Source organism: Caretta caretta, chromosome 11 (genome assembly GCF_965140235.1).
Source record: "Caretta caretta isolate rCarCar2 chromosome 11, rCarCar1.hap1, whole genome shotgun sequence".
Taxonomy (NCBI): domain Eukaryota; kingdom Metazoa; phylum Chordata; order Testudines; family Cheloniidae; genus Caretta; species Caretta caretta.
The window spans coordinates 33,235,797-33,261,845 of NC_134216.1; the positions used below are offsets into that span (position 1 = coordinate 33,235,797).

The 26,049-nt window shown below is 39.6% G+C and overlaps 1 protein-coding gene across 6 annotated transcripts in view; it reads right to left on the reverse strand.

Moving 5' to 3' along the window:
• Positions 1-408: 408 nt before the first annotated feature.
• PLA2R1 (phospholipase A2 receptor 1) overlaps positions 409-26,049 on the reverse strand; it is a 72,193-nt gene continuing 46,552 nt past the window's right edge. For 4 of the 6 annotated variants that reach the window (XM_075117871.1, XM_048869942.2, XM_048869940.2 and 1 more), the window contains 13 exons: positions 20,840-20,904; positions 20,342-20,445; positions 17,625-17,767; positions 16,202-16,319; positions 14,887-15,017; positions 14,132-14,276; positions 10,070-10,308; positions 8,903-9,071; positions 6,635-6,775; positions 5,611-5,727; positions 4,708-4,884; positions 2,558-2,587; positions 409-2,421 (listed from right to left, as the gene is read on the reverse strand). In XM_075117871.1, the coding sequence (XP_074973972.1) occupies positions 2,204-2,421; positions 2,558-2,587; positions 4,708-4,884; positions 5,611-5,727; positions 6,635-6,775; positions 8,903-9,071; positions 10,070-10,308; positions 14,132-14,276; positions 14,887-15,017; positions 16,202-16,319; positions 17,625-17,767; positions 20,342-20,445; positions 20,840-20,904 (1,797 nt within the window). In that variant the 3' untranslated portion in view covers positions 409-2,203. The other 2 variants (XM_048869941.2, XM_075117872.1) reach the window with 2 other exon arrangements.

Sequence of the window (26,049 nt, forward strand, 5' to 3'; positions counted from 1 at the left end):
AGCTTCCCCTCTGGCTGAGGTCCCATTGACAGCACATCTCAAGAAAGCGATGTGGCCAGGGTGGTTAGAGATGCACGGATGCTGTGCATTGGAGGCCCCAAAGGAATTAAGTCTGCCTTCAGTCACGAAAGTCTAAAAACAGCACGGTAGAAGAAAATTGCCTACCCTCCTTCCCTCCAAGGGGATGGGCTGGCAGAGCAAAGTGCAATGTATACCTTCCTGCACCAGCGCTGGTGAATCCACACAAGGACAAGGAATGAGTTCGTGGCTGGTGAAATAGGTGTGATTTAATTGCAATCAGTGTTTTGTGCCTGCTTCTGTCAGTGGTGAATTTGGTTCAAACGCAATTTTAATATAGGAAAGATTAAGGAGGAAAAAACTACAGAAGAGCATTATTTTTTTTGTACACTATTTTAATTTTCCAACTGAAATAATAGTGAAACAAATTGCCAATATGGTCAATATTGGTATGAATCAGAATGAAAATGTGTTCACCAAATTTTCGGATTAGGAATAATACAAAACGCCTGCGATCCAGAAAAAGCCAGTTAGAGGAATGGAAACAGAAGTTCAGGACAAGGATGAACAGAAAACACAATCAACACTTTTAGTCCTGGGTTAGTGTGAACTGTAATTATGAGTATTTGGTGGTGTAACAGTAATTCCTTATGTAAGAGAAAAGTAAAGGAAGTTCTTACCATAGCTTGAGTGAAACTGATTATAATCAGTTTCTTTATACAGACACTGACTAAAAAAAAAATACGATCAAAGCAAGGTGCTTAGTTTGTTGCAGAAACCCGCCCCCCCCACCCCGAAACAAGTGTGTCATCTCAAAGTTTAATCTTTAACAGATAACTTGGAGTAACTCTTGTTATTATATTAACAATGTGAAGAAGTCAAAGTCTGTACACCATGGCAAGTTTTAAGTCTTTAAATTTAACAATAAGGTAGGAATGGTGGACTGAACTGGTCAGTTCTGACACACCCAATTTTTTCCCCATATTGTTATATTTGCAAAACAAACAAACAAACCAAATAAAAAACTAACCCCTCCCCAACCAACCAAAAAACCCCTAAACAAAACAGGCAAGCAAACCAACCAAGAATGGCTCTATTTCTCCACATGCTGGAAATCTACATGGGGTATTCCGATGTCTGAAAAATGATACTAGTGTAATTCTCTTTGTACAAAACTGGGTATTGAGCAAAAGATTCTTGTAGTAATTTGATTATGTTTTAAGTTTCCTGAAATCAGGGCAAAAATGTAATGTTAATTATGGCTAGATTTTGCCTCCTGTGTAAAATAAAATGCAACAAACAACAACAAAATACACAGAAGGAACAAAGCTAAGTGAAAAATCTCTGCTGCCTTCAGGCCATAGGGTTTCTGTTTAATTGTCCCATGTAGTATGATAGGTTTTGCAGGTCCTGAGATCTCTGAGCCTATCCTGAGGATCTTCAGGCAACTGGAGAATTCTAGGTTCTCTCACAAGGGAAAGACTCACCATGATTCTCCTTGGGCTGATCATTTAACAACACTGTATTGAATCAAAATCAAATTAGAACAGGTTTCCATCCCAGGGCCTGATCTGTACCACTGAAGTCAATGGAAGCAGGATTGAGCCCTGTGTACTTGAATCTGTAAGAACAGAAGAGGCAAGCATTGTGGTTTTTGCATCATCATGGATTGTTCAAGGAGTATCACTCTCTATCCCATAGCAAAGCTTCAAAGGAAACCTGTTCTTAATCAGCAAACCCATTTTCCACAGGGGTTTCCAGGAATGGAGTGCAAACCTACCCGAGTTAATGCTGATGGGCTGATGCTGTGAATTCCATATGTTTCCTGGTTCTAACCCCTCTCTGCCCATTTGTGCTCCCTAAAAATCTGCAGAGGCCTTATTGCAGAGAATTCACACAGAGAAGCTGCCACAGGAGCAGAGGGAAGGGACAAACAGCTGCTACTTAGGCTTCACTCCCCTTCTTTTTGACAGATATTTGCTCCTTTGAATGGTTTTTCCACTCTTCATTTTGTCCATTGCAAAAAACTGAGGTGTGATCTGGTCCTAGGTAGTAACTAGTTCATAAAATGAACTATTCTGTAGAGTTTCTTTGTGTTAACTAGTTCATAAAATGAACTATTCTGTAGAGTTTCTTTGTGTTATCTGCATTGTTAAATGCAACTATTCTGGTCCTTCTTGCACCATTAATTTTCACTGTTTCTCTCAAAATCAGAAATGAGGATGCTTTCTTCCACAGCTGGATCTTCAGAGTTCGTTTGTGAATAATATGGATTTCTGAACCATCGTACTCTACTGAAGAGACTGCTGTTCTGTTTGTACAGGCACCACAGAAATGTAGAAATAGCAGCCATCATCACCAATGTCAGCATTACAGCTAGAGCCATGATCCCACGGTGTGATGCTAAAATGAAAGAAGCAGAAGAAAAGTTCTATAACAATGAAAGAAAGTCATGTCATAAAAATAGATGCAGAAAATGTTTTAGCTTCAGTATTTCTGATAAAAATATAAATGTATCACATAACATAGTAGAATTTACCTTTTACAGTTTGCACTGTTGCAAAGATATCTGAAACAGAATCCAAAGTTAGCATGAAAATTATTCAGACAACTTATAAAAGTTAATGTATATGCTTTATTGTAAAGTTGCTACTTGTGGGGGAGGGGACATACTTTATAACAATAATGGGCCATCCCTGATTTAACTTTATTGATGTCAACGGGAGTTACAGCCCACTGGGATAAATATGGCCTGATGCATCATTTTAAATTCCTTCACTTACCAAAGTGCATGTGAGATAAGCACAGTCTAAATATGAAGGAGTTAAAGTTCAGGAATGCTCAGTTATGGTTTGATCTGCTTCTGCAGAAGTAACTGGATTTTTGCCATGGGTTTCAATGGAAGCAGGATTGGGCCGCTACTGGGTGAGGGTGTCAGGCTCTAATACTTTTAAGTCTTTTCTATTCATACAGTGGAAAGATGGTCTTTTGGTTAAGGAATGAGCCTAGGAATAAAAAGATCTGAATTCTATTTCTGGTTCTCCCACAAATTTCCTGGGTGACTGTGGCCAAGTCCTACTCTATAGGGGGGAAATAACATTTACATACCTCTAGGGGAATTGTGAGGTTAAATTGATCAATATTTGTGAAGCACATACTATACTACTGAGTGCCATAGAAAAGTCTATGCATAAATACTTGGACACAACTTTCAGTCATCCATTTGATCTATATAAGAACTGTAGCAGCGTAGAAATCAAAGGTCTAATTTTTCTATTTGCCACCTGCTTTATGAGTCAGCTGTTTCATGAAGAGAAAACTTAGAAGATTCTACTACTTTCCCCAAAATATATTTGGTACAATTTAATGTTGGGACACTTTTGTTTTTATTGGGGGGGAGGGGGCACAAGAAAACCTTGCAAAATTATCACAAAACTTTAACATTCCCATCACATCAGCCTTGGTGATTGTGAAAAAGGTAGTGATATTTACACACACACAAAAAAAAGAAAGAAAGAAATTCTCACCCTGGACAAGTAGGGGAGCACCATTACACAGGCCTGGTTTAAGACTAACTAGCAGGGCTAATGCTGATTTTAGTGCTCTTGGGTGGGCCGGCAAAACCATTTTTTCATGTAATGATTCCTGTCTCCTGTGACTATAGAGTAGCACAACATGTCAGGCCAGACTTGGTACTTTGGGGAGGATCAGTGAGATAATTCTTTAGGATGCCCTATATTTCATTTCATTTCATATAAAAAAAGGAGAGGGAGAATCTCTTATTGTACAAATGGAAACTATTGTCTGTGCAGTTTCCAACACTCTAAAGTGTTTCAAAGAACAATTTCTCGAATAAGTTAAGAGTTTGGGGGGTACTGGAGGCTTTTGTGCATACTCTGGTGAACTTTAGCACTTATATAGGAGCACTGTACAATCTACTAAAGAAGTGGCATAAAGTAAGTAAGTGAAGTAATTATTAAATATCCCCATTTTATAGGGGGAAGACAAAGACAGACAGGTTAAGTTACTTGGCCACAGTGGGAGTCAGAACTAGGATTAGAGTCAGGGAGCTTGCTTCTGTTCAGTCCACTATCCTAGGCTGTCTTTCACACTATTTAGAAAGCTGCTCTTGTGGCTGGCGGCCACACAGGCCGCTCAGCAGAGGAGCGGACTCAGCCGTCTGAAAAGCAGCTACAGCAGCTCTAGCACCATTAGTAGCAGTGCCCATTGTTCCCTGCAACTACAAACTGGTCTGCATCCCCATCAAAATAAGGTGACCACAACTAAGGATTTTATGGGTCCTACAGGCCAATTTTGAATGGCATTAGGGAGAACCAGAAATAAAGAATGATCTTTAGGGAAAAAAATCAGTGATAAAATTGTAACCTTTGAAGTTAGTTCACTTCTTCAAAGCTATGTCCATGAATAAAAAGGGACAAAAATTATCTATAAAAAATGAAATATCCTTTATATTTATAGACTACCAAAATCAAGCGAGGCCTGTGGCTACAGGCTTCATGAATGCAAAGTCCAGTTGCGGACATATGGGAAACTGAAGGTGCAATGGCATTAAAGGCCATTAACTGAACACCATTTCAGAGGAAGCCTAAAGTAAAGAAAAGGGGAAACCAGGGGAATATAAAACAATGTTATAAAGAGATGGTTATTTTCTTTCACATAAACACATACCTGTATCCATTTTACATACAAATCCCTTTTTCTCTCTGCATGGAGATAATTGCCATACTCCATCTGTGGTCCTCAAAGCAACACAAAAATTCCCTTTGAGATGATCCAAGTCAGGCTCCCTGATGCCCCAGTTTGAATAATTTAAGGGAGAACCATCAAGCCATGCTACTGTGTCATCTAAGGGCAAAAATATTTAAACACTATGAGGTCTGTGTAATGTGTGTTTAAATACATGCTGAACAGGAAAGAATGAGGAGAGGACAACTGGATAGGGGGATTCTGGAGAGCCAGCTCCCCAAAAATATGGGCAAAATTATCTTCTCTGATATGCACTGCAGGAGCTTCTTTTGTTCCCTCCATCTCCAATTCAGGAAAGCATTCCTATTCAGGAAACCACTTGCATATCTCCTGAATATCGATGGACTTTAGCACATTCTTCTGTGTTTTCCTAAATCAGAGCCTCAGAGAGGTAGCCTACCTGCCAGGAGCAGACTGCATATGGGCCCAGCATTGAGAAACCTGTTTCTCACAACAAAAACAGTGCCATCCATTATGAGCCGTTAAGGTGTGGGCAATGAAACAGGATGTCTCTCTGTGCTGTGGAGTAGAGTGGTTGGTGATGTGGAGGAGGAGGGAATCTGTTCTGCAGTAACCAGCCATCCTGCCCCGGAAAGGAATAAGGGTATTATCTTTCCTGTGAGCCAGCCATTATAGTGGGACACAAGCCAGAATGTTCCAACTGAATGGTCATAGCTTTAACAGCTACAGAGATAGAACTTTGTATTTCAGGTGCACCCTAAACTGACAAAGACATCTGAGATAAACAAGTTGAGTGTTCTGGTAAGTGGTTGTCAACGCTAAACTAAGAACTGTACCATCATATTAATGTATTCCATTACTTACTGTTCGCAACAAACTGAATGTTCAACCAAATCCTTTGGACAGAAGAACCAAAAGGGTGCAATTCTTCCAGAACAAAAGCATTTTCATCTTCATCTTTAATAGTTAAAAGATTAGATCCTGCAGATGAAACATATATACCAAGTTTCTTCATTGTTGATCATGTTCAGAACATAATTAAACTCTATTCACCTAGCCTTACACAGTGGGAAATCTACTCCTCCAGCTGTAATCGCAATTCACTCTTCTCAAGATAACTAATGTAACCCCATGCTCAGGATGTCCCTACACCTCTGACTGCCAGAAGCTGGGACTGGATGACAGGGGATGGATCACTCGATAATTGCCCTGTTCTGTTCATTTGCTGTGAAGCATCTGGCACTGGCCATTGTTGTAAGACAGGATACTGGACTAGATGGACCATTGGTCTGACCTAGTATGGCCGTTCTTATTTTTCAGTGGAGCCTTAGGAAGTTAGTTTTCCAATACCCAAAGCAATTCAGTAGGCGTGGGCACCTAACTCTCTTAGGCACCTTTGAAAATTCCAGCCTCTCTCTTTAAACAAAATATTTTTGTTTCATTCTCACACACCACATGGAAGTTACATTTCCCACACATGGGCTTTTGCTACAGAAGAAACAACACCTGTTGCATGGTGTCAAAACTTAATATTGTGCTTCAAAAGTTCAACATTATGCATAGTTATGTTAGGGATTTTAAGTTATGGTTACACTACATAACTTCTAAATTTACAATGCAGGTATAAATTTGAAACTGTCAGACTGTTATGAAACTAATCACAGGATCTTTACAGTAATCTGAAGAGAAAAATAATTGAATTTTATACAAATGCAACAAAAACTTTTATCATGCTGTATTGTAGAACATTTGTTAGTTGTTTTAGTTAGCTACAATATCATCATCTTCACTCCCATATAAAACAGGCCACTATTTAAATAAGTTATTTAAAATGTTCAGAAGAATACACGACATTTTACTGCTGTAAAGATAACTAATAACAGATTACCTTGCTTTTTGCAAAATTCATATGCTGTATCAAAACTTGTACTCTCGAAAACTGTGGAAAACCTGTAGCAATTGCTTCTAAATTTTATCCAGGTGACATTTTTTTCTGAGCATAAGCCTCTGTATTCAATTAATTTCTTTTCTGTGACAGAAATAACGTTGTAGGTTTAATGGAGTAACACAATATTAAGAAACATCCCACAAATCATTTTAGAATAATACTAGCAATAATTTTACACTTGAGAAGCGTACATGTAAACTGGTAATTTTTTTACTGTATTATGGCATGGAAAAATCTTTCTTTATTGTAAAAATTATAGTGAAAAATGGACACTTGACTCATCCACAGTTTAGATCTATTTTTTTCTCTTTTTTTGCATAAAGCTAAATTGAAGTAAGCTATTCCTAAACCCAAATAAGATAAATTACGGAATACAGCCATATAATAAATACAATCATTCTGACTGATCCTGCTGCCTTTCCTCACCCTAGATGCCATCTGGTGAGAAAGTAGCTCAATATATATTTTTTAAAATGGACAATAGATCTCATGCTACTCCCATTGAAGCCAATAGGAGTTCAATGGCAGCGTTTGGATAGGGTAATGTGGTCCTGTGTTGAAGGAATATTTAAAGGACACTGCTTAGCACTGCAAAGGACTCAGCAGAGACAGTACTTTTAATTCAATTAAAAACTGTTAGTTACTTTTGTATAACCACTTTTGAGGCACCATTTTAAGTATATCACCAGTGTTGTTAAATATGTCCTCCTTGTTTTCTAGGCAGTGCAATATCATTTATGATTCAAGAGAATGAAAACAGGATCTCGGTATTTGGTCTTATTCAAAACCCCCCTCACACAGTAAATTGCCTGGAACTCTCTCTACCTCAGGGCTAAGACATCCATGGAAGGATTTTAAACTGTGAGCCAGGAAATCTAGACAAGAGTCTACTCATTTCTAACTGATGACCACCAAATCATCCATGCTCAGTGAATTTTATTAAAGTGTATTATACTTCATGCTAAATCTAGTCTTAATCCAAGAAATCTAACATTTCTCATTTGTTTTTTCCAGTTACAAGAAGGTGTTTTCCTCTCTCCCATTGGCCTGAACCCAAAGTCCAGGTATGTTTTTTTAATTTAGTTTCACACCAACTTTTAGGCACCTAAAGACCACTGGGATTCACAAAGCCTGAGTTAAGCCCCTATACAATGAATGGGGAGAAAACTGGCACCTAAGAATGGGATTCACAAAAGCCAACATACTAGGTGGCTACTCATCTCAGCAAGCCAATGGATGCCAAGGTGTGCTAAGGCCTGCCCCTCTAATGGAGTTAGGGGTCTAAGTGTGGGCTGCAGGGAGGTGCCTCCACCTGCTTCGGATTCTCAGTCATGGGGCCAGAGAGATCGTGAGTATGAGAATGACTCTGTGGCCTGTAGAGCACTCACTTGGGAGGTAGGAGGCCCATGACCCAGTCCCCTTGAGCCACAATGGAACAGCTTCAACAGGAGAGACTGGGAACATCACATCAGAATATTCAATAGCTTAATGCTCAGAACAAGCTCCCAAAAGACAGGAGATTGCTGTTCATATCCCTTCTCCTCCTCAGGGGTCTCCCACATCCCAATGGTCTACACCAGTGCTGCTCATTTTGTGTGAGCTGGCCTATGGCGGCTTAATCCGATAGATAAGCTCTGAGCACGTTGACTAGATCAGGCCTTCAGGTAAGTTATGCAGAGGAACTCCTATCTTCCTCCAGTTAGTGCATGACTCTGGGGCTTAGGCATCTGGGACATCTGACATGGGGTGTCATGCACATGCATAGAGACAGAAGAGTAGGTGCCTAGGGAACTTTTACTGCAGTAATTTAAGCACCCAGTGAGTTTGGTGGCACCTGAGCAGGAGTTTGTGAATCCCAGTAGGGCCTGATTCTGGGATTTAGTCACCTAAAGCAGTTTTCAGGGTAACAGCCGTGTTAGTCTGTATTTGCAAAAAGAAAAGGAGTACTTATGGCACCTTGTGGCACTCCGATGAAGTGAGCTGTAGCTCACGAAAGCTTATGCTCAAATAAATTGGTTAGTCTCTAAGGTGCCACAAGTACTCCTAAAGCAGTTTACGTCCTTTTGTGAATCTAGCCCTAAATACTTATATATTTTATAATAATCAGTAGTCAACTGTGAACCAACATACTTCTGTTCACATTCTTCCATAGACAATGTGTAAAACTAAATTTCTTGAGATTTAATATAAAACTAACCCATGACTTACCAGTTGGCACATGGCAAACTGCTCCTTGTAGAAGTCTTTCACAGGTAGCACTTTTCCACTGCCCATTAATATCAATATAAACACAGCTGCCCAGTGACTGTGACTCCTCGTCTCCCCAAAAGGTAAACAAAGACTTGGTACCATCTGACCACTCAAAGTTAAGCCCATTCTGCCAAAATAAATTCAGGATTATTTCTCTTTATGTGTTACTGTCACATAAGTGGCTTCTTCTTTGATATCCTTTCCATGGGCTGGCAAATCTGGCTTTTCCTCCTCCAAGGCAGGGCCCTAACTAAATGATGCAGACACATTCCCAAGGACCATTACTATGTAATTCTGCAAGATCCTTTCTACTACAGTTCCTGGCCAATGGGAGCTGCGGAGCCAGCACTCAGGGCAGGGGCAGCGCACAGAGCTGCCTACCTGCGCCTCCACCTAGAAACAACAGGGACAGGTTGCCGCTTGTGGGGAGCCACCTGAGGTGAGCACCCCCCAGATCTAGGACCCTGAAACCTCTCCCACTCCCCAACCCCCTGCCCCAAGCACCCTCCCATATCCAAACTCCCTCCCAGATCCTGTGCCCCAACTCCCAGCCCTGCAACCCAACTCCCTCCCTCTTGGTTAACCGGAATTTTTCACTTACCAGTACCTCCCATTCCCCCAACATGCTGGATAAAAAAGCTTTTACTGTACTAACTGAACCACTGTGGCAGCTGACCATGAATAAAGTAGTTATCTGGAGCATAAGTATACCAAGAATGAAGCCAAAGCCACTTCAGTGGTCAGCTTAGAAAAGGCTTTTCGCCTGTGAGTGTTCTTCTCTCTGCCTTTAAGCTCCTTTTCAGTGCTGGGACTCTAGCATCACACCAGCATCACATCCTGCAGTGCTGACACCACACGGATTACAATTTACTTGTATGTTGTGTTACAACTAGAGATAAGCCCAAGCCACATAGTTGAGTTTTTCTTCAGGATCCGAACTTCTCCCAAGTACAGGGGTATTCAGCTTGAGGTTTTTGCTGCAAGCTCATCTCTATTTACAAATGCACCAATTTCAAGTGAATACACATTTCCTTTTTTTTTTTCTTTTTTTTACAGCTTGTTACCTTGTTACTATACAAACTAATCTACAGTATCATATTCATATGCACAGACTCCATTACGTACATCTGAGGTAGATAGTCCAATCCAGTGGGCATATCCTAGTCTGTTTACAATGACCGTGAGGAAGGCTTGGTGATAATGGTCCGTAACGCTGACCAATTCAGTTCCATCTGCCATGCAGGTTTTTAAAGCAGCAAACCAAGTCATATTCCCATGTATTAGTTTATATGTTCTGTTTCCATATTCTAAAGTATCTGGTACTGGATACATCTCAGATGCATCTATGGCATGTCTGGACGTATCTGCGACAAACAGAAAGAAAAAGACAAAATATCCAGTATTTTTAGTATCAAACATTTTCCTTTAACAGACAATATTTAATAAATTAACAGTTCTCAAAGCCGAATGACTATCCTTGAAAACAAATGTAAAAATCCCAAATCTGTTAGTTCTTCTAGAAGCATCCCTGAGACCATGTCAACACAACAAACAAACACACACACGACTCTTGTTTGAAATCACAGCAAGGCCAAAGATTGAATTTGTGTGGAAAATGAATGGATTCAGTACACAGAGAGGAAGGCTTTCTATCAGCTCTCAAACTTTGAATTTCAACAAGAATTCAAATGGGAACTAATGCCAGTGGGCCTCAATCCCAGGGTAAGTACCCATAAAGTATGCACCAGCTCAGTGATGCTGTTTTACAGTGATGTTTTGAGTGTAACCTTAGAGGGTCTCATTACACACCTGTTTAATGGGATCTCCTTGATCTCCCACTGGACTGAGGAGCTGCAGTAATCCAAAGGTTTACTTATCTGCTTATCATGCTAATAAAAGCCTGGTTTTGAATTGTAAAAAATACATATTTTGCAGAGTGAGTAATGTACATATCCAACTGTGAGGTCTTTTCAAGGAGAGAAAATTGTGCATGAACAATCTCAGAGTCAAAGATTAATCTAAATAGTACAAAGACTAAGGGATGCCTTCAGAAATTAGCTGTAAAGAGCATCACGTTGTGACGGGTTGGATCACAGAACCCCCCTGGGGCTGCCAACTGATGTGCCAAGACTACTTCTGCCCCTGCTTTCCCTGCCAGCTTAGGACTCCAGCACCCTGTCTTGTTAAGCCAGACATGCCAGTCTGCTCCAGCACAGACCCAGGGTCTGAACCACGTGCCCCAAAGCTGCAGACTTAACTGAACGCAGCTTAAGAAGTGTTCCTGTCTTTAACACTCAGATACTCAACTCCCAATGGGGTCCAAACCCCAAATAAATCCGTTTTGCCCGGTATAAAGCTTCTACAGGGTAAACTCATAAATTGTTTAAATAACACTGATAGAGAGAGATGCACAGCTCTTTGCACCCCCCGCCCCCCCGGTATTAATACATACTCTGGGTTAATTAATAAGTAAAAAGTGATTTTATTAAATATAGAAAGTAGGATTTAAGTGGTTCCAAGTAGTAACAGGCAGAACAAAGTGAATTACCAAGCAAAATAAAATAAAACATGCAAGTCTAAGTCTAGTACAGTAATAAAACTGAATACAGATAAAATCTCACCCTCAGAGATGTTTCAATAAGTTTCTTTCACAGACTGGATGCCGTCCTAGTAAGGGCACAATCCTTTCCCCTGGTACAGTCCTTGTTCCAGCTCAGGTGATAGCTAGAGGATTTCTCATGATGGCTGCCCCCTTTGTTCTGTTCCACCCACTTATATATCTTTTGCATAAGGCGGGAATCCTTTGTCCCTCTGGGTTCCCACCCCTCCTTCTCAATGGAAAAGCACCAGGTTAAAGATGGATTCCAGTTCAGGTGACATGATCACATGTCACTGTAAGACTTCATTACCCACTTGCCAGCATACAGGTATACAGGAAGACTTACAAGCAAAACAGAAAGAAAAGGAGTACTTGTGGCACCTTAGAGACTAACAAATTTGTTTGAACATAAGCCTTAGTGAGCCACAGCCCACTTCATTGGATATAAAATCTCCCCGCTGTGTTTTCCGCTGCATGCATCCAATGAAGTGGGCTGTGGCTCACGAAGGCTTATGCTCAAATAAATCTCTAAGTCTCTAAGGTGCCACAAGTACTCCTTTTCTTTTTGCGGATACAGACTAACACGGCTGCTACTCTGAAACCTGTCATTAATATGCTGTGTTTCTGTGTGACATCCCCAGGCAGATTAGCATCATCAGTGCCTAGCCTGTTTGATGGCCCATCAAGGGTCATTAACTGTACAATGAACCCATTGAAAGGAACCAGTGAATATACCTTATGAGTCAGCAAGGCATTTGGTATCCTGATGGACAGGATTCTAAGGCTTTTCCATACCATGTGCTGGGCACCTTGTGTTTGGGAAAAAGGAAGTACAAGCCTCATGGCAAAAGAATATAAAGGGCAGCTGCATCATCTCCATTTTGTCTTCATTCCTGCTTCTTCCCTCTGGAGTAACTTTTCTACAATCGAAGCTCTGAACAAAGAACTAAATGACCCATCCCAAGAAGAAAAGCTATGTGTAGCCTTAAAGTTTGTCTCTTTCACCAAGAGAAGTTGGTTCAATAAAAGATATTATCTCAGCCACCTTGTCTCTATAATAAAATTAACATGGAACATATTAAATGGATTAAAAGCTGGCTAAATGATAGGTCTCAAAAAGTAATTGTAAATGGAGAATCAAACGGGAGTGTTTCTAATGGGGTCCCAAAGGGATCGTTCTAGGCCCTATGGTATTTAACATTTTTATTAATGACCTGGAAGAAAACAAAAATCATCACTGATAAAATTTGCAGATGACACAAAAATTGAGGAAGTATTGAATAATGAAGAGGGCAGGTCACTGATACAGAGTGATCTGGATCTATTGGTAAGCTGGGTGCAAGCAAACAATGTGTATTTTAATATGGCTAAATGTAAACATATACATCTAGGAACAAAGTATATAGGGCATAACTTACACAATGGGGGAATCTCTTCTGGAAAGCTGTAACTCCGAAAAAGATTTGGGGTTCAGGGACGATAATCACCTGAACATGAGCTCTCAGTACAACACTGTGGCCAAAAGGGCTAATGCGATCCTTGGATGCATAAATGAGAATCCCAAGTAGGAGCAGAGAGGTAATTTTACCTCTGGATTTGGCACTGGTGTGACTGCTGCTGGAAAACGGCATCCAGTTCCTCAATTCAAGAAGAATGTTGCTAAATTGGAGTGGATTTAAAGAGCCACAAGAATGATTAAAGGCTTAGACAACATGCTTTATAGATAGTGATTTACTCAAGGAACTCAATCTATTTAGCTTAACAAAGAGACAGTTAAGGGGCAACTTGATTAGAATCTATAAATACCTACATGAGGAACAAATATTTAGTAGTGGGGTCTTCAGTCTAGCAGAGAAAGGTACAACATGATCTAATAGCTGGAAGTCGAAGCTAGACAACTTCAGACTGGAAATAAGATGCAGAACCTTAACAGCGAATAATTAACCACGGGAACAATTTACCACGGGTTGTGGTGGATTCTCCACCACTGCCAATTTTTAAATCAAGATGGGATGTTTTTCTAAAAGATACGCTCTAGGAATTATTTTGCCTGCATTATACAGAAGGTCAGACTAGAAGACTACAATGGTCCCTGCTGGCCTTGTAATCTATGGAAAAAGCCCAACTATATTAGGTCTTCTAGTCTATCTTCCTCTCTGTGTGGACTGTTCTCTGCAGTACTTTTTCCTGAAATTTTCTATAATCCAGTTTTACAGGTCGCATACTGAATCTCATTGTCAGTAGTTTTTTCTGATGGTTAGTCTAAATTTTATATCATTACTCCAAGTTATGCATCACCCCAAATACCTGCTCCCCTCCATGATCTAAGATATGCAATGTATAGCCAGAAGAAAAAAACAAAGATAATACTCTTGGTATTGATCATGTAGCAATGTTGATTTGTCCAAAATATTACAGATAATTTGTAGTTTTAGGCTGTTGACATGAAGCCGTGTAAGAGGTAATTTACATTCCACGGTTTATAAAGGATGTATACAACATACCACAGATGAGAGAGAAGAACGTGAGCAAGTTAATTAACAATGGAGAGGGCTGAGAGTGAGAGTAAAACAGAAACAAATCCTTACCTTGAGTCTTTTGGCAGATAAAACCATAATTTTTCTGACAGCTTTCTAAGTACCATTTTCCCGTAAAATGAAAATTAGGGTTATTTGATACCAAGGTACACAACGGAACTTGTTCTTGGATATTAGCACTGTTATACCTCTGACCCTGTAATAAACATGTATCATGATAATGAATGAACACTGCCTAAAAACTAATAAATAAGTCTTAACTGATTAAAATAAAAATCATTACAAGAAAAAGCATGCAGAAGATTAACCAGCTGACAGTCACTAAACATGAACATTCTAATGTACATCATCATAATTAAAAATTGAAACATCATAATGAAAATTTTGCATAATTCAGTTGAAAGAATGTGAAATCAGAACTAACTAAATATTTCTCTATGCATAAAGCAATACACTGCACAGTACACTTCATGATAATTTTGATTCCCCAGTCTCTCTGGAGCAGATTTTAAAAACTGATTACCACTTGTTATGCCCCAAATTTTGTGCTTGTAAAGAGCTGTAGGAGTAAATGATGGGATATGTGTGTCTACCCAACTGAAGGTGTAAATCAAACGGCTAGATGTCTACAGAGGATCATTTTTGACCACATTTAATTGGACCCATGAAACAGTTCCTTCCATTATTAGGACGTGCAAAAGTAAGCCCATGTTGAGGCCCTATTAGGCCCTATCCTTTTAAAAAAAATCACTGATTATTATGTACAAAACAATACCTCCCCACGAAACGCATTTCATAAAACTTACATGAACTACTTCAACTGGAAACCAATTGGAATATACCTTCGGATGTTCATTCACCCATTTTCCATAATCATCACTCTGAAGACCTATCCAAACACTAGTCTTCTGTCCAAATAGATTCATTGTTATAAAAGCTGCAAAAAGAAAGAATGAATTTTAACACATAAGTTATTGTAAGCCATTTGGGCAACTCTCTCTTTATAGCCACAATTAGCACATTAAAACAAAGGAAAAACTTAATTATCAGCCAATGCCATTTCATAGGTATTGTCCTTATTAGAAGGAAAGAGCATTAGCAGCATTTCATTTCCATGTAATTTTAAATTTACTGGTACTGATTGACTTCAGTGGGGTCAGGATCTAGACCATTACCTAATTAAGGTTGAAGAGGTTCCCATAGCAGTTGGAACAATTTTAGTTTTTTGATGTGACTGTTTCACTGAAAATGCATTTCTCCACTGTAGTTAAAAATTAGACTGTGTAACGTAAAGCATGAAGGCTAGATTTTTAGTTCAACTAAAAAAAATTTTACACACATGACAAATTTTAACTTGGGACTTTTTTGAACAGGGAATATAAAAAGTGCCAAGCATACAGGTGTTTCTTAGACTCCAGTTTGGACTGGTCAGTGTATAAAAAGCCAATCTAATATAGTGTAGATAAGACCCAATGCACTGTATTCATGTAACGAGGATACTAGTTTTTCATCATTACCACCATTATTTTTAATTAGGTAGATTTTACAATATTATAATGTATTTCTAATATAGGAATTTTATAAAGCAATCTTTAAAAATGTACCCCTCTACCTTTGGCATTTCTAATTCATGTATCACCTTTGTATGTATGCACAAAGTGTTGTGCAAATGATAACTAATCCTCAAAATACACTTTTGAGGAACACAAGGAAATATTATCCCCGTTTCATAGTTTGAGAAACTGAGGAAAGGAGATTTTAAAGAGATTGTTCAAAGTCACTTGAGAGAGTTATCAGAGTAACAGCCGTGTTAGTCTGTCTTTGCAAAAAGAAAAGGAGTACTTGTGGCACCTTAGAGACTAACCAATTTATTTGAGCATGAGCTTTCGTGAGCTACAGCATCCGATGAAGTGAGCTGTAGCTCACGAAAGCTCATGCTCAAATAAATTGGTTAGTCTCTAAGGTGCCACAAGTACTCCTTTTCTTTTTGAGAGAGTTAGTAGCACAGCCAGGTTTGGAATGTGAGTGTTCTTAATTCCCAGTCCTGTAATTAAGATTATGCTTTACTTCTTAATAAAACAAATAAAATGTCATTGTTATTATAATGCAATACAGTATTACCTTGTTCTACTTCATTTTCAATAGAAGCAAGTGACCCATCCTGTTCACTGCAGAAAGTCTGGGCAGAGTACCAGTTCGTCAGATGGTCTGGATCCTTTGGAATTTGTATCAAAAAACACTATTCCCAAAAGAAAAAAATGTTTTATTTTTTACATTTTAAAATGTGTTTGGTGATTGTTAAAGGTACTGTATTGACAGCCCTGAAGACTATAGTCTTCTGATTACCCACAGAATAGGTACAACAAGGGCAATGGCCTGCCATTGTGTTTGAACCCTAACCAAGAATGACAATCATTTCAAAGGGAGACAGAGTAGGGCAGTGCCCATGCTCTTTCAGTTTCTAAGGGGTTGTCTACACTTACATTTTATAGCACTCTAACTTGCTGGCTCAGGGGGGTGAAAAATCACCCCCCTGAGCGCAGCAAGTCTGAGCGCTTTAAAGCGCTAGTGTAGACAGGCTCCGAGCGCTAATCCCTTCGTGGAGGTGGATTACCAGGAGCGCTGGTGCGCGACCACCCTTCCACTTCAAAGCGCTGCCACAGGAGCGTTCCGGAACAGTGCTTTGAAGTTTCCAGTGTAGCCATGCCTAGGGCCTCTCTGCCAAGACTGTCCACAAGAGTGAAAAATCAAGATCAGCTGCGTCATGAATATTGTGATGTGGACATCTGCCCGCCAGGAATTGGGCGGAAGCCATCAAATCAATTCAAACAGGCCACTGAAAAGTAAACATTTATTTACGTAAACACATCTCTTCTACATTCTTGGTATTAATTTTCAGTCACAACTGATCAGGGATGGATTCAAAACAGTTTAAAGGTGAAATGTTCCTTGGGCCAAAATTACCCTTGAAGCCAATGGAGTTTAATCAGGGATGAGTCTGGCTACCTGTCTGTCCCTGGGTTACAGAATCCACAGGTTTAATATAAACCAAAAGAAAATTTTACCACTGCAACTCTAGTGTGTGAATACACGTAGGTTTACAATCTTTTCTGAACATTATTGTAACAACATGTATTGGAATGTGACAATTTCTGAAGGAAAAAATGCAAGGCTCCATTTAGCACAGCCTTCTTGTCATATTGAAATCACATTCCTAGGCAATAAAAGCCTTCTTAGTGCACGTGTCTTAATTGGGCCACGGGGTATGGAACACTGAACATATGTGACACAAAAACACGAGTAACTTCACACACATTTTACTAAACAAAGTCAAAACATTCTATAACTTAAATGGGACCACTTGTGTATAGAAGTACTGGTCAGCATAAGCATTTGCAGAATTGGGGCCTATATTTATATGCCTAAAAAGCCTGTTGTCAAAAGGGAAAACAATATCTTCAATAATCTGTAATATCCTTAAATAGTCCACTCACTATCATAAATTTGTATGGGTTTTGAAGAAACAAAAATAATTTTTTTTAACCTTGAATCCAAAGTATAGCCATCCTTTGGGACATATTCCTTGATGGTTCTGGTCTTTTAGAATTTTTCTCTCTATTGTCCATACAGTTTTACGCTTACAAATAGAGGGAAGAGAAATGGTACAGTTTTCATCACCCCAGAGTCCTGTGAAAAATAATTATAGAAATTATGTTAATACATTCATGTTAGAAAAGCTGCTATGTACATCGATTTGATGACTAAAAATTACTGTTTCTCAGATGTTATTGTTAATATTGCTATAAAGTTATTGACCAAATGACACAAGGCCGTACATTCAACTCAGTGGTATTTCTCTGTATGTCTTTCTATATTAGAGGTGGCCAAGAACTGGAATTTACATTCCGCTGGAAATACTGACCTTTTCAATTTTGTTTTCATTCTGAATTGGAACAAAAAGCTGAAATTTTGAGATTTGCCGTGAAATGAAAATTCAAAAAATAACTGATTTGGACCATTGAAATATTTTATTTCGATAGAGCTGAAGTGTTTTGTTTCTATCATTTAAATTAATTTAGTTTTTATATTATATTACAATAAATATTAAATATACTATTTAAATATTTTAATACAATATGAACATCTAAACAAAAGGAATCAAAACAAAAATATTTCAGCACTATTGAAGTGAAACATTTAGACTTATTTCTGTTGAAAAATTTTGTCAGAATATACATGTTTCCGCTAACCATTTCAATTTCAACAAAACTGTCAATGGAAATTTTTTAACCAGCTCAAATCTGTATGACACAACAACTTTTGAAAACTGCATCTGTTCAATTCCCAAATTTCAAAATTGGAAAACCAGAAAAGTTTGATTTTCACTAAAATTCAACCCACAGACTTCCCATTTGGTGCTGGAGGTAGAGGAAGCTCTCTGTCGTCCTCTGCTGCCGCCTACAAATATCACAGACATAAGCTTACTTGAGGGCTACACATTTCCTTGCTTATGTAGGTTGAGCTGTACACCATTCTGGGGCCCTTGCCCCCACCTTGGCCAGTTCCCCAAGCTGGGCCTCTTGCCCTTCGTCCCCCCGCCAATCTGGCCAGCCAGCCCCCACCTCCAGGCAGGCAAATTGCCCCTTTCACCCCCCTGCTATGCCCCTCCCCCCTCCACAAGCTCTTTGATGACTCTTTGGCCAGGCCCCTTCACCCTCACCTACATTTACACTTAAGCTGGATAACACACAACTTGAATTACATGAGCAATGAAGTGTGCAACCCTCTAGTGGCAATTTATTGCTGAAAATTATACAACATAGAGGGGCTGATGCTCAGAGGTGCTCAGCATCAGCAGCTCCTTGGGGAGTAGCAGGAGTGGAGCACCAGCTCAATTCTGCTACTATGCTCTAAAATCTTCCTGATTGTGTTGGTAGACTGTGATGACCCATACTAGAAAATACAAAAGAGTCAATAATCACAGGGTCTCATTTCAAACTCACCCTAAGAGTCCCATTTTGTCTGATTTCATCTGTTCTCTTTCATGTAAGCTCTACTAAACATCTTCACTTTTGGCCCTGAGGACAGCCATGCTCTCTCTCAAAACACAGCAGTGCCTTGGTTACTCCATGATGCAGCAGTGGATACTACCATAGTTGATGCAATCCATGTGCCCCTCTGATAAATAGTAACACCACTTGCCTACATATTTCACCTTTGGTTGCCGTCATTGTCACTTCAAAACACTGCTTCTTACAAGGTAACAAAACTACACAACTTCGCCACTCAGCCTGCTCTCAACACTGAATCTATTCTGACAAACAGCAAACATCCTTTTGGTTGACACCTGGATCTTACAGTATTGCCAACCCCAAGCATTCAAAAATTATAAGTAAGGTCCCAAAAAATCATGAGATCACTAAAAATAATACATTTTAGGTTCTTTTTAAAATTTGACTTCTGCTTTTTGAGCCTAGGGTGCACCTAGTTACATTTTTTAGCTTTTCTCCACTGCCACAGGGGCTAGAAAGCTAATTTAATTTAATAAAAAAACGCAAAAGCTGAGACTCTTAAGTTACCAAATGACATCAGGAGCTTGGACTTTAAGAAAAACACCCAATATCACAAGTTTCATGACCAAATTGTGAGTTGGCAACACTATAATTTTGATTACAGTAGCAAAAATATAGATCCAGCTAATGATGTAAGGAGCTTGACAAGGGAATAACAAAACATTGTACCAACAATCCTTAAGCAAATTGGCTAAAGAACCAAAACCAAGCTAGAGCACTGAGTTAGTAAAGTTTTGGGTTGGCATAAATACAGTTTACAAAAGTATTAAAAACCATTACTAAATCAATCCAGCTCATTTGGGATGAACAACTGACTGAAAACTGGCAGTGCATTAGCTTTACTGCTGTGAAAGAAAAATTTCTAATATGCACTGAAGATTCATTGCATGAGTGGATTATTTATAATTTTGATTTAAAAATTTGGAACTTTTAATATTTGTTTTTGATGCTTTGAGTCAGTCTCGGAGAATATTTTCAGATTTTTTTGCTATTACTTTGTTCCAAATAAGAGTGTCATTGTCTAGCGTCCACTTACTGGGGAAAAAAAAATTAGATTGTGGGTTATTTTGCACGTTCTAGAGAAATATAAACCTCAATCTAATTTAGTAATAAAATGTGCAATAACCCCTTCAGGCCCGTAAAATGATTAGTTTCGTATTAATGCAACAAAGGGAAATGTAATATTGACCTGTCTGTGATGAAATGAAGCCACATCTTTCACCTTGTGTGCGCGCAGATCTTTCTCTTCCTTCATTCCAGTTCTCATATACTAATGGTGACCCATCTCTCCACCTGCATAGAAACATTAAACATTTAGTGACGTTCTCTTTTTTTCCCCACCCCTCAAATTGCCACTACATTAATAAATGCCACCAAACAGATAGGGGATAGAAAATGCCCCTTAATTAGCTCACAAAAAAACCCTATTCACATTGTTGTGTTATATCCATTATAGCCCTTTCAGTAGAAATACTGTTAAAATGAGAAAAAACAGTAATAAATTCTGAATTACAGCCTACTCCCGATAACCTAAGTGGATCCTTGACACCCTATGCAGTCATAAAACACAGTTTTGTTTTGACAAACTGAAGGGCAACTTGTAAACAAGATCTTTCCATTAAAAATAAAAATAAAATAAGACAAAACAAAACAAAAATTCCAAGCACACACTTAAGTACATTCTTACCGAAATCCATCACTAGATACTTCAGAGTGCAATCCAATCCACCAGCGTATGTCACTTTTTGATAGCTGTAAGAATTTTTTTTACCGGTGTTTAATTACATATAGTTCTCCTAGTAAAGCATAAACAAACACCTAAGACCCAGTCCTGCTCTCACCAAGGTCAACGGGAGCAACATCAAGTCCAAATTCTGCTTGCCTTAATTTATGTGAGTTACATTTTTGACTTCAGTGATACTATTCATGCAAAGACAGCAAGATTTGGCCCTGAGTTTGCAATTTACAGAGGATACGTTGCCAATTTTAGGATTTATAGCTTGTCTGTAAAACTTTGCTGTGGCCTGAAAATTGCTACACAGGTCTGAACCTGAACTTGTTTTGTTCATTTAAGATATTTAAAAAAAAAATCCGGTAATTTATTTAACTTATAAAATGCAAACATTGCCTTTTAGAATTCTTTTAGAATTAAAATAATGGTAAACAGTCGTTACAGTTTGTAAATTGGTTACGGCACATTTTTAACGGCTTTCTTATTACAGCTCTACGTTACAGATTTCAGAGCGAGTGAGGTGTTCCTTTTAATCCAGAGAACAGATACAATACAGACAGCAACAATGTAAGCTTCTACTCACTGCCCTACCAACATGTCTCTCCCCTGAACTGTGGGTGGGGACCACTTCTGGGGTGAAATGATTGTTGAGTGTTTATAGATAAGGCTACATTTTAGTCACAGGTATTTTTAGTAAAAGTCATGGACAGGTCACAGGCAATAAACAAAAATTCACAGCCCGTGACCTGTCCATGACTTGTACTATATATTCCTAACTAAAACTTGGTTTGGGGGCGTTCTGGGGGCGCTGCGGGTACACGGGTGTGTGTGGCCCAGGACCCCCGCTGGAGCTGGGGAGGGGGGTTGGTGGGCTGGCAGGCTCCCTACCTGGCTCCGCATGTCCCTGCAGCTCCTTGGGAGAGGGAAGGCCAGGGGGGCTCTGCGCGCTGTCCCCACCATGAGCTCCAGCTCCGCAGCTCCCAATGGCCAGGACCCGCAGCCAATGGGAGCTATGGGGGGCGATGTCTGCAAGCAGGGGCAGCGCGCAGAGCCCCCTGTCCCCTCCATCTAGGTTAGGAGCTGCAGGATCATGCCAGCTGCTTCCAGGGAGCTTCCCCCACCAGGTAAATGCCACCCCGTACCCCAACTCCCTGACCCAATCCTGAGCCCCCTCCCACACTCAAACTGCTGCTGCTCGCGGTCCAGGGACTGCCTGAGTGTTCGGACAGCCCGAGCCAGCTGCACTGGCAGCTGCAAAAGACACAGAGCGGAGGTCACGGAAAGTCACGGAATCAGTGACCTCCATGACAGACAAGCAGCCTTATTTATAGACATTTAATCCTTGGCCTCTCTGTGAGACAGCTAACAAAGGAAACAATTGGTTTTAAATGTGCACAATATTGAAAAAGCAGTTGGTGTCAATGAGAAGTAATTAGTTTTCCGATAAAGATTTTCAGTCCATACAGTCAGTAGTAGAGCAGTTGGCCATAATACATTTTGGCCAAATTCTGCTCTCAGTTATTGATTTTACTAGGATTGCTATCATCAGAAATGAGAGCAGAATTTGGCCCATTTAAAAAAAATATAGAAACTCCTGATGAGAGAAGGAGATTAAGGCATGAGATCAGTCTTGTGATTTGCTAAATATGGAAAAATTTTAACTAACATTCAGCCCAGGCTGTGTAGCTTCAGGGATGTGCTGAGGCATGGAGTTTCAATTCTCCTTGCCACATCTTGAAATACCTTCAAAAAAAGTTTCTCATGCCTGATTGTGATCAGTGAAAGGACCACATTCATTCCATTCAAACGTTTTACAACTTTAATGATAGCAGGAGCAACTACCACTGAAGTCAATGGTAAAACTTCCGAATGACTTTGAAGAGAACAGGATTAAGTCCAATGTTTCATGTAGAAGCTACTATAGCTCAAGAACACTTGGCTATACGAGGCTTTAAAACTAGCTGGAGCTCAGTGTAGACAAGACTCTGATGGCCAGAACTGTTTTTATAACTGAGGTTTAACTAAACCTGTTACAGGAATAGTTCTGCTGCCTGGAGTCTTGTCCACACTGCAGCTCCAGCTGGTTTTAACAGTTTCATGTTTCCCCAGTGCAGACACGGCCTGATTGGCAAATAGTACCCAATCCTCCAAGTTGCTGAGTGCCGCCTGTGAGATGCTGAGCAATCTTGACTTCTAACTGAAGTAAATATGAACTGAGGGCACTCAATACCACATGGGATCATGCTCATAATCTGACATAAAACCAGTGAATTAAGTTGAGTTACTCTAGATTATATACGTTAAATTTACATGAATAATTTAATTACAGTTGAGAGCAGAATCTGCCTTTTTTTTGTAAACACAAAATTGCAAATCCTCTTTTTCTAGATCCTTGAAGGATATACTGGCAAAGTCAGTATTACACGCAACGTGACTTTAAAACTTGTCTTATTCTTTTGACAAACCATTAATAAATATCCACTATTTGTTTTTAAAATGAAAAAATGTTATTTTTAAAAATGGTTAAATAAATGCATCTTCATATAATCATTTTGATTTACCATTTTAAAAATGATTTTAAGTCAGAAAAATATTTTGTAAGTGTTATATATACTTCATGAACAAAATATATATTTTAAGTAAAAGCAAGTTATAATCTCAACAGAGCATAAACTATAATATGAAGCAATAGACCTGGTGATTGAAGCATCTGCTGTACAACGTATACAAGGATAAGATGTTCTTTCACTATAACCTATCCCTGTTTGAATCCATTTTCAATATATTTTGCATGAAAATTCTCACCGTCTACTACAGATGAAAACAGACTCATAAGTCATTGAAAGCTTAAAAAATTATATTGTATTAAGAAACAATCTGCTTAGGTTTTTATTTTACTTTTTAAGGTAAAAGCAGAGAGGACTTTACACACTGAAAGTAAAAGTAGACAGTAAACAATTACAGATTGATATCTTTTTGGCTCAGAAGTAGTAGGTGATCTTTTAAATTAGTGCTGCAGAGTGTAGTATTGCTCTGATTAAGGCACCAGAATCATAGCTATTAAATTATGTGGGTTTTTTTATTTTTCTTCCTTCATTCTTTATTACTAAGGACATTTAAATGAAAACAGGCTCTTTGTTTCTTGGGAATTCATCTGTTTCTGCAGCTATTTCCTCCATTTAAAATCATAATAATCTGCTTATTACATCACAATGATTGCTATGGAGATTCTGATTTCATATACAAATGAGAATTATGATAATTTAAATGCAAAAATCCTGTTTTCATACAAATGATCTTAGTAACAAAGGGCTCTAATCCAGAAGAAATCATATGCAGCATTCTAAAGAATGGAAGTTGAGAGTGACACCCTGGACTGGTCTATTCAGAGGAAAAGTTGATCTGTTGTATAAGGTCTAAAGCAGACAGCTCTGGATTTGCTTAGTGAGTGGGAAGCTTGTGCATTACTGATTCCTGCTCAGCACTGCTGAGGAGTAACTACAGCCCTTCAATTACCTCTTTAGAGATGTATGTTTAAGAAGAGGACTTCAAAGCATTCAGGTATGGGAAATTTCTTACCGGATCATTTCCTGTCTGCTAGCAGCATCTCCCACAATTCTTATACATTCGAGCTATTGCCCTGCTGGCTGCAGTTTCTGGGAGCAGTTCAACACTGCTAGAACAGCCCCAGCTGGTCAGGTCTCCTTCTCCAGCTTGCCACCACATGATTCATTCCAAGCTGTATAAAAGCCTCATAGAATATGATTAACAACAATAGCTCCAATGCCAACCAGTAAACCATGTATAGGAGGCTAACAGGACTACAAATTGTAGATATAAAAATTAAATTTCGCTCCTTGGCAAAGAAGCCATCCAGGGAGGGTAGACTTGAAGAAGACACTGCTATCAGAAAGGAATATCGAGTATGAAATTGCCCATTCTGCAGCCCAGTGTTTCCCATGAAATGTATGAGAAATAACAAGCAGTGAACAGAAGTAGGGAGGAATAATAAAGTCAAATGAGATATGGAAAGCACACACTCCTCCCCCAAATTAATTGCCAAAGTGGCATGTAGCACCTTCTGGCCAAAGGAGGCCTCTGAAGAGGATAGAAAGTCCACCTGGTAGTATCCAATAGAGGTGTTAACAGAGAACTATGTTGCTGCCCTGTAGATCTCTGCAATGAAAACATAGATTCTTTCTGCTCATTACGTTGTCATAAACCTCATGAAAGGTGCTTGCCTCCACCAGCAACAGATGAACCTGATGTCTTCTGTGCCTCTATAATGCATATCCTGATCCATCTGTCCAGGGAACATTTCAGTGAGCCCTTGGCACTTTGGATGAAAGGACTTGAACAAGAATTCCAGTCTTCTTGTTGATTCATTTCATTTGATATAGATCCTTAGTGCTTTATGAACCATCCACATCACCCCACAGCTTTTCTGTAGGAGGCTGTGGCTTTGGACAGAATTATGGATGATCTCCTGTGAGATATGAGAAGATGAGTTCACCTTTGGCAAGAAAGATTCTGGGGTCCTTACCAGCACCTTGTCAAAATGGAACACACAATGAGGTTCCTGTTAAAGTTGCCAACTCCTCTAGCAGACAGGATAGTGACTGTGTGGGGAGGAGAGTGATGGTTTTGGTTTGGAATCACCGTCTGTCACGCTCCTATCCAATTTTTCCACAAACAGGAGAGCACCTGTGAATTTGGATCAGGACAGGATTTGTTTGGAGTGACTGTCTTGCAGCGTGTACCCAAATGTGGCACCGTGCCTGAGAGATGGGATCTCTTTGCTAGAGTCCTTGGATTTGCTGTTGGGAAGAAGGGGAGCTGTGTAGGAGACTGCCTCTTTCCTCACGGAGCTTAGGACCCACTTCATTCTCTAGGGTGGTAGGGGGTGAGAAGGTGGGAATGACATGGTGCCCCTGAAGGGTTTTTTCCTTATGGCCCAGGTCTGTGCTGGGACTTACCCACAGAGCTGGCTGACTGGCATCCCTTTGTCCTTGGATTCTCTCCCTGACATATTCTGCGTCTGCACATTGGGCTTTTCTGCACTGGAGTCGCAGCTCCTCAGGGCAGGGGAACCTGACATGCCAATCCAACTCTAAGGCCCTGTGCCCTGGCAGAGCGAGGACTGGCTGGCTGTGAACAGGCAGGTC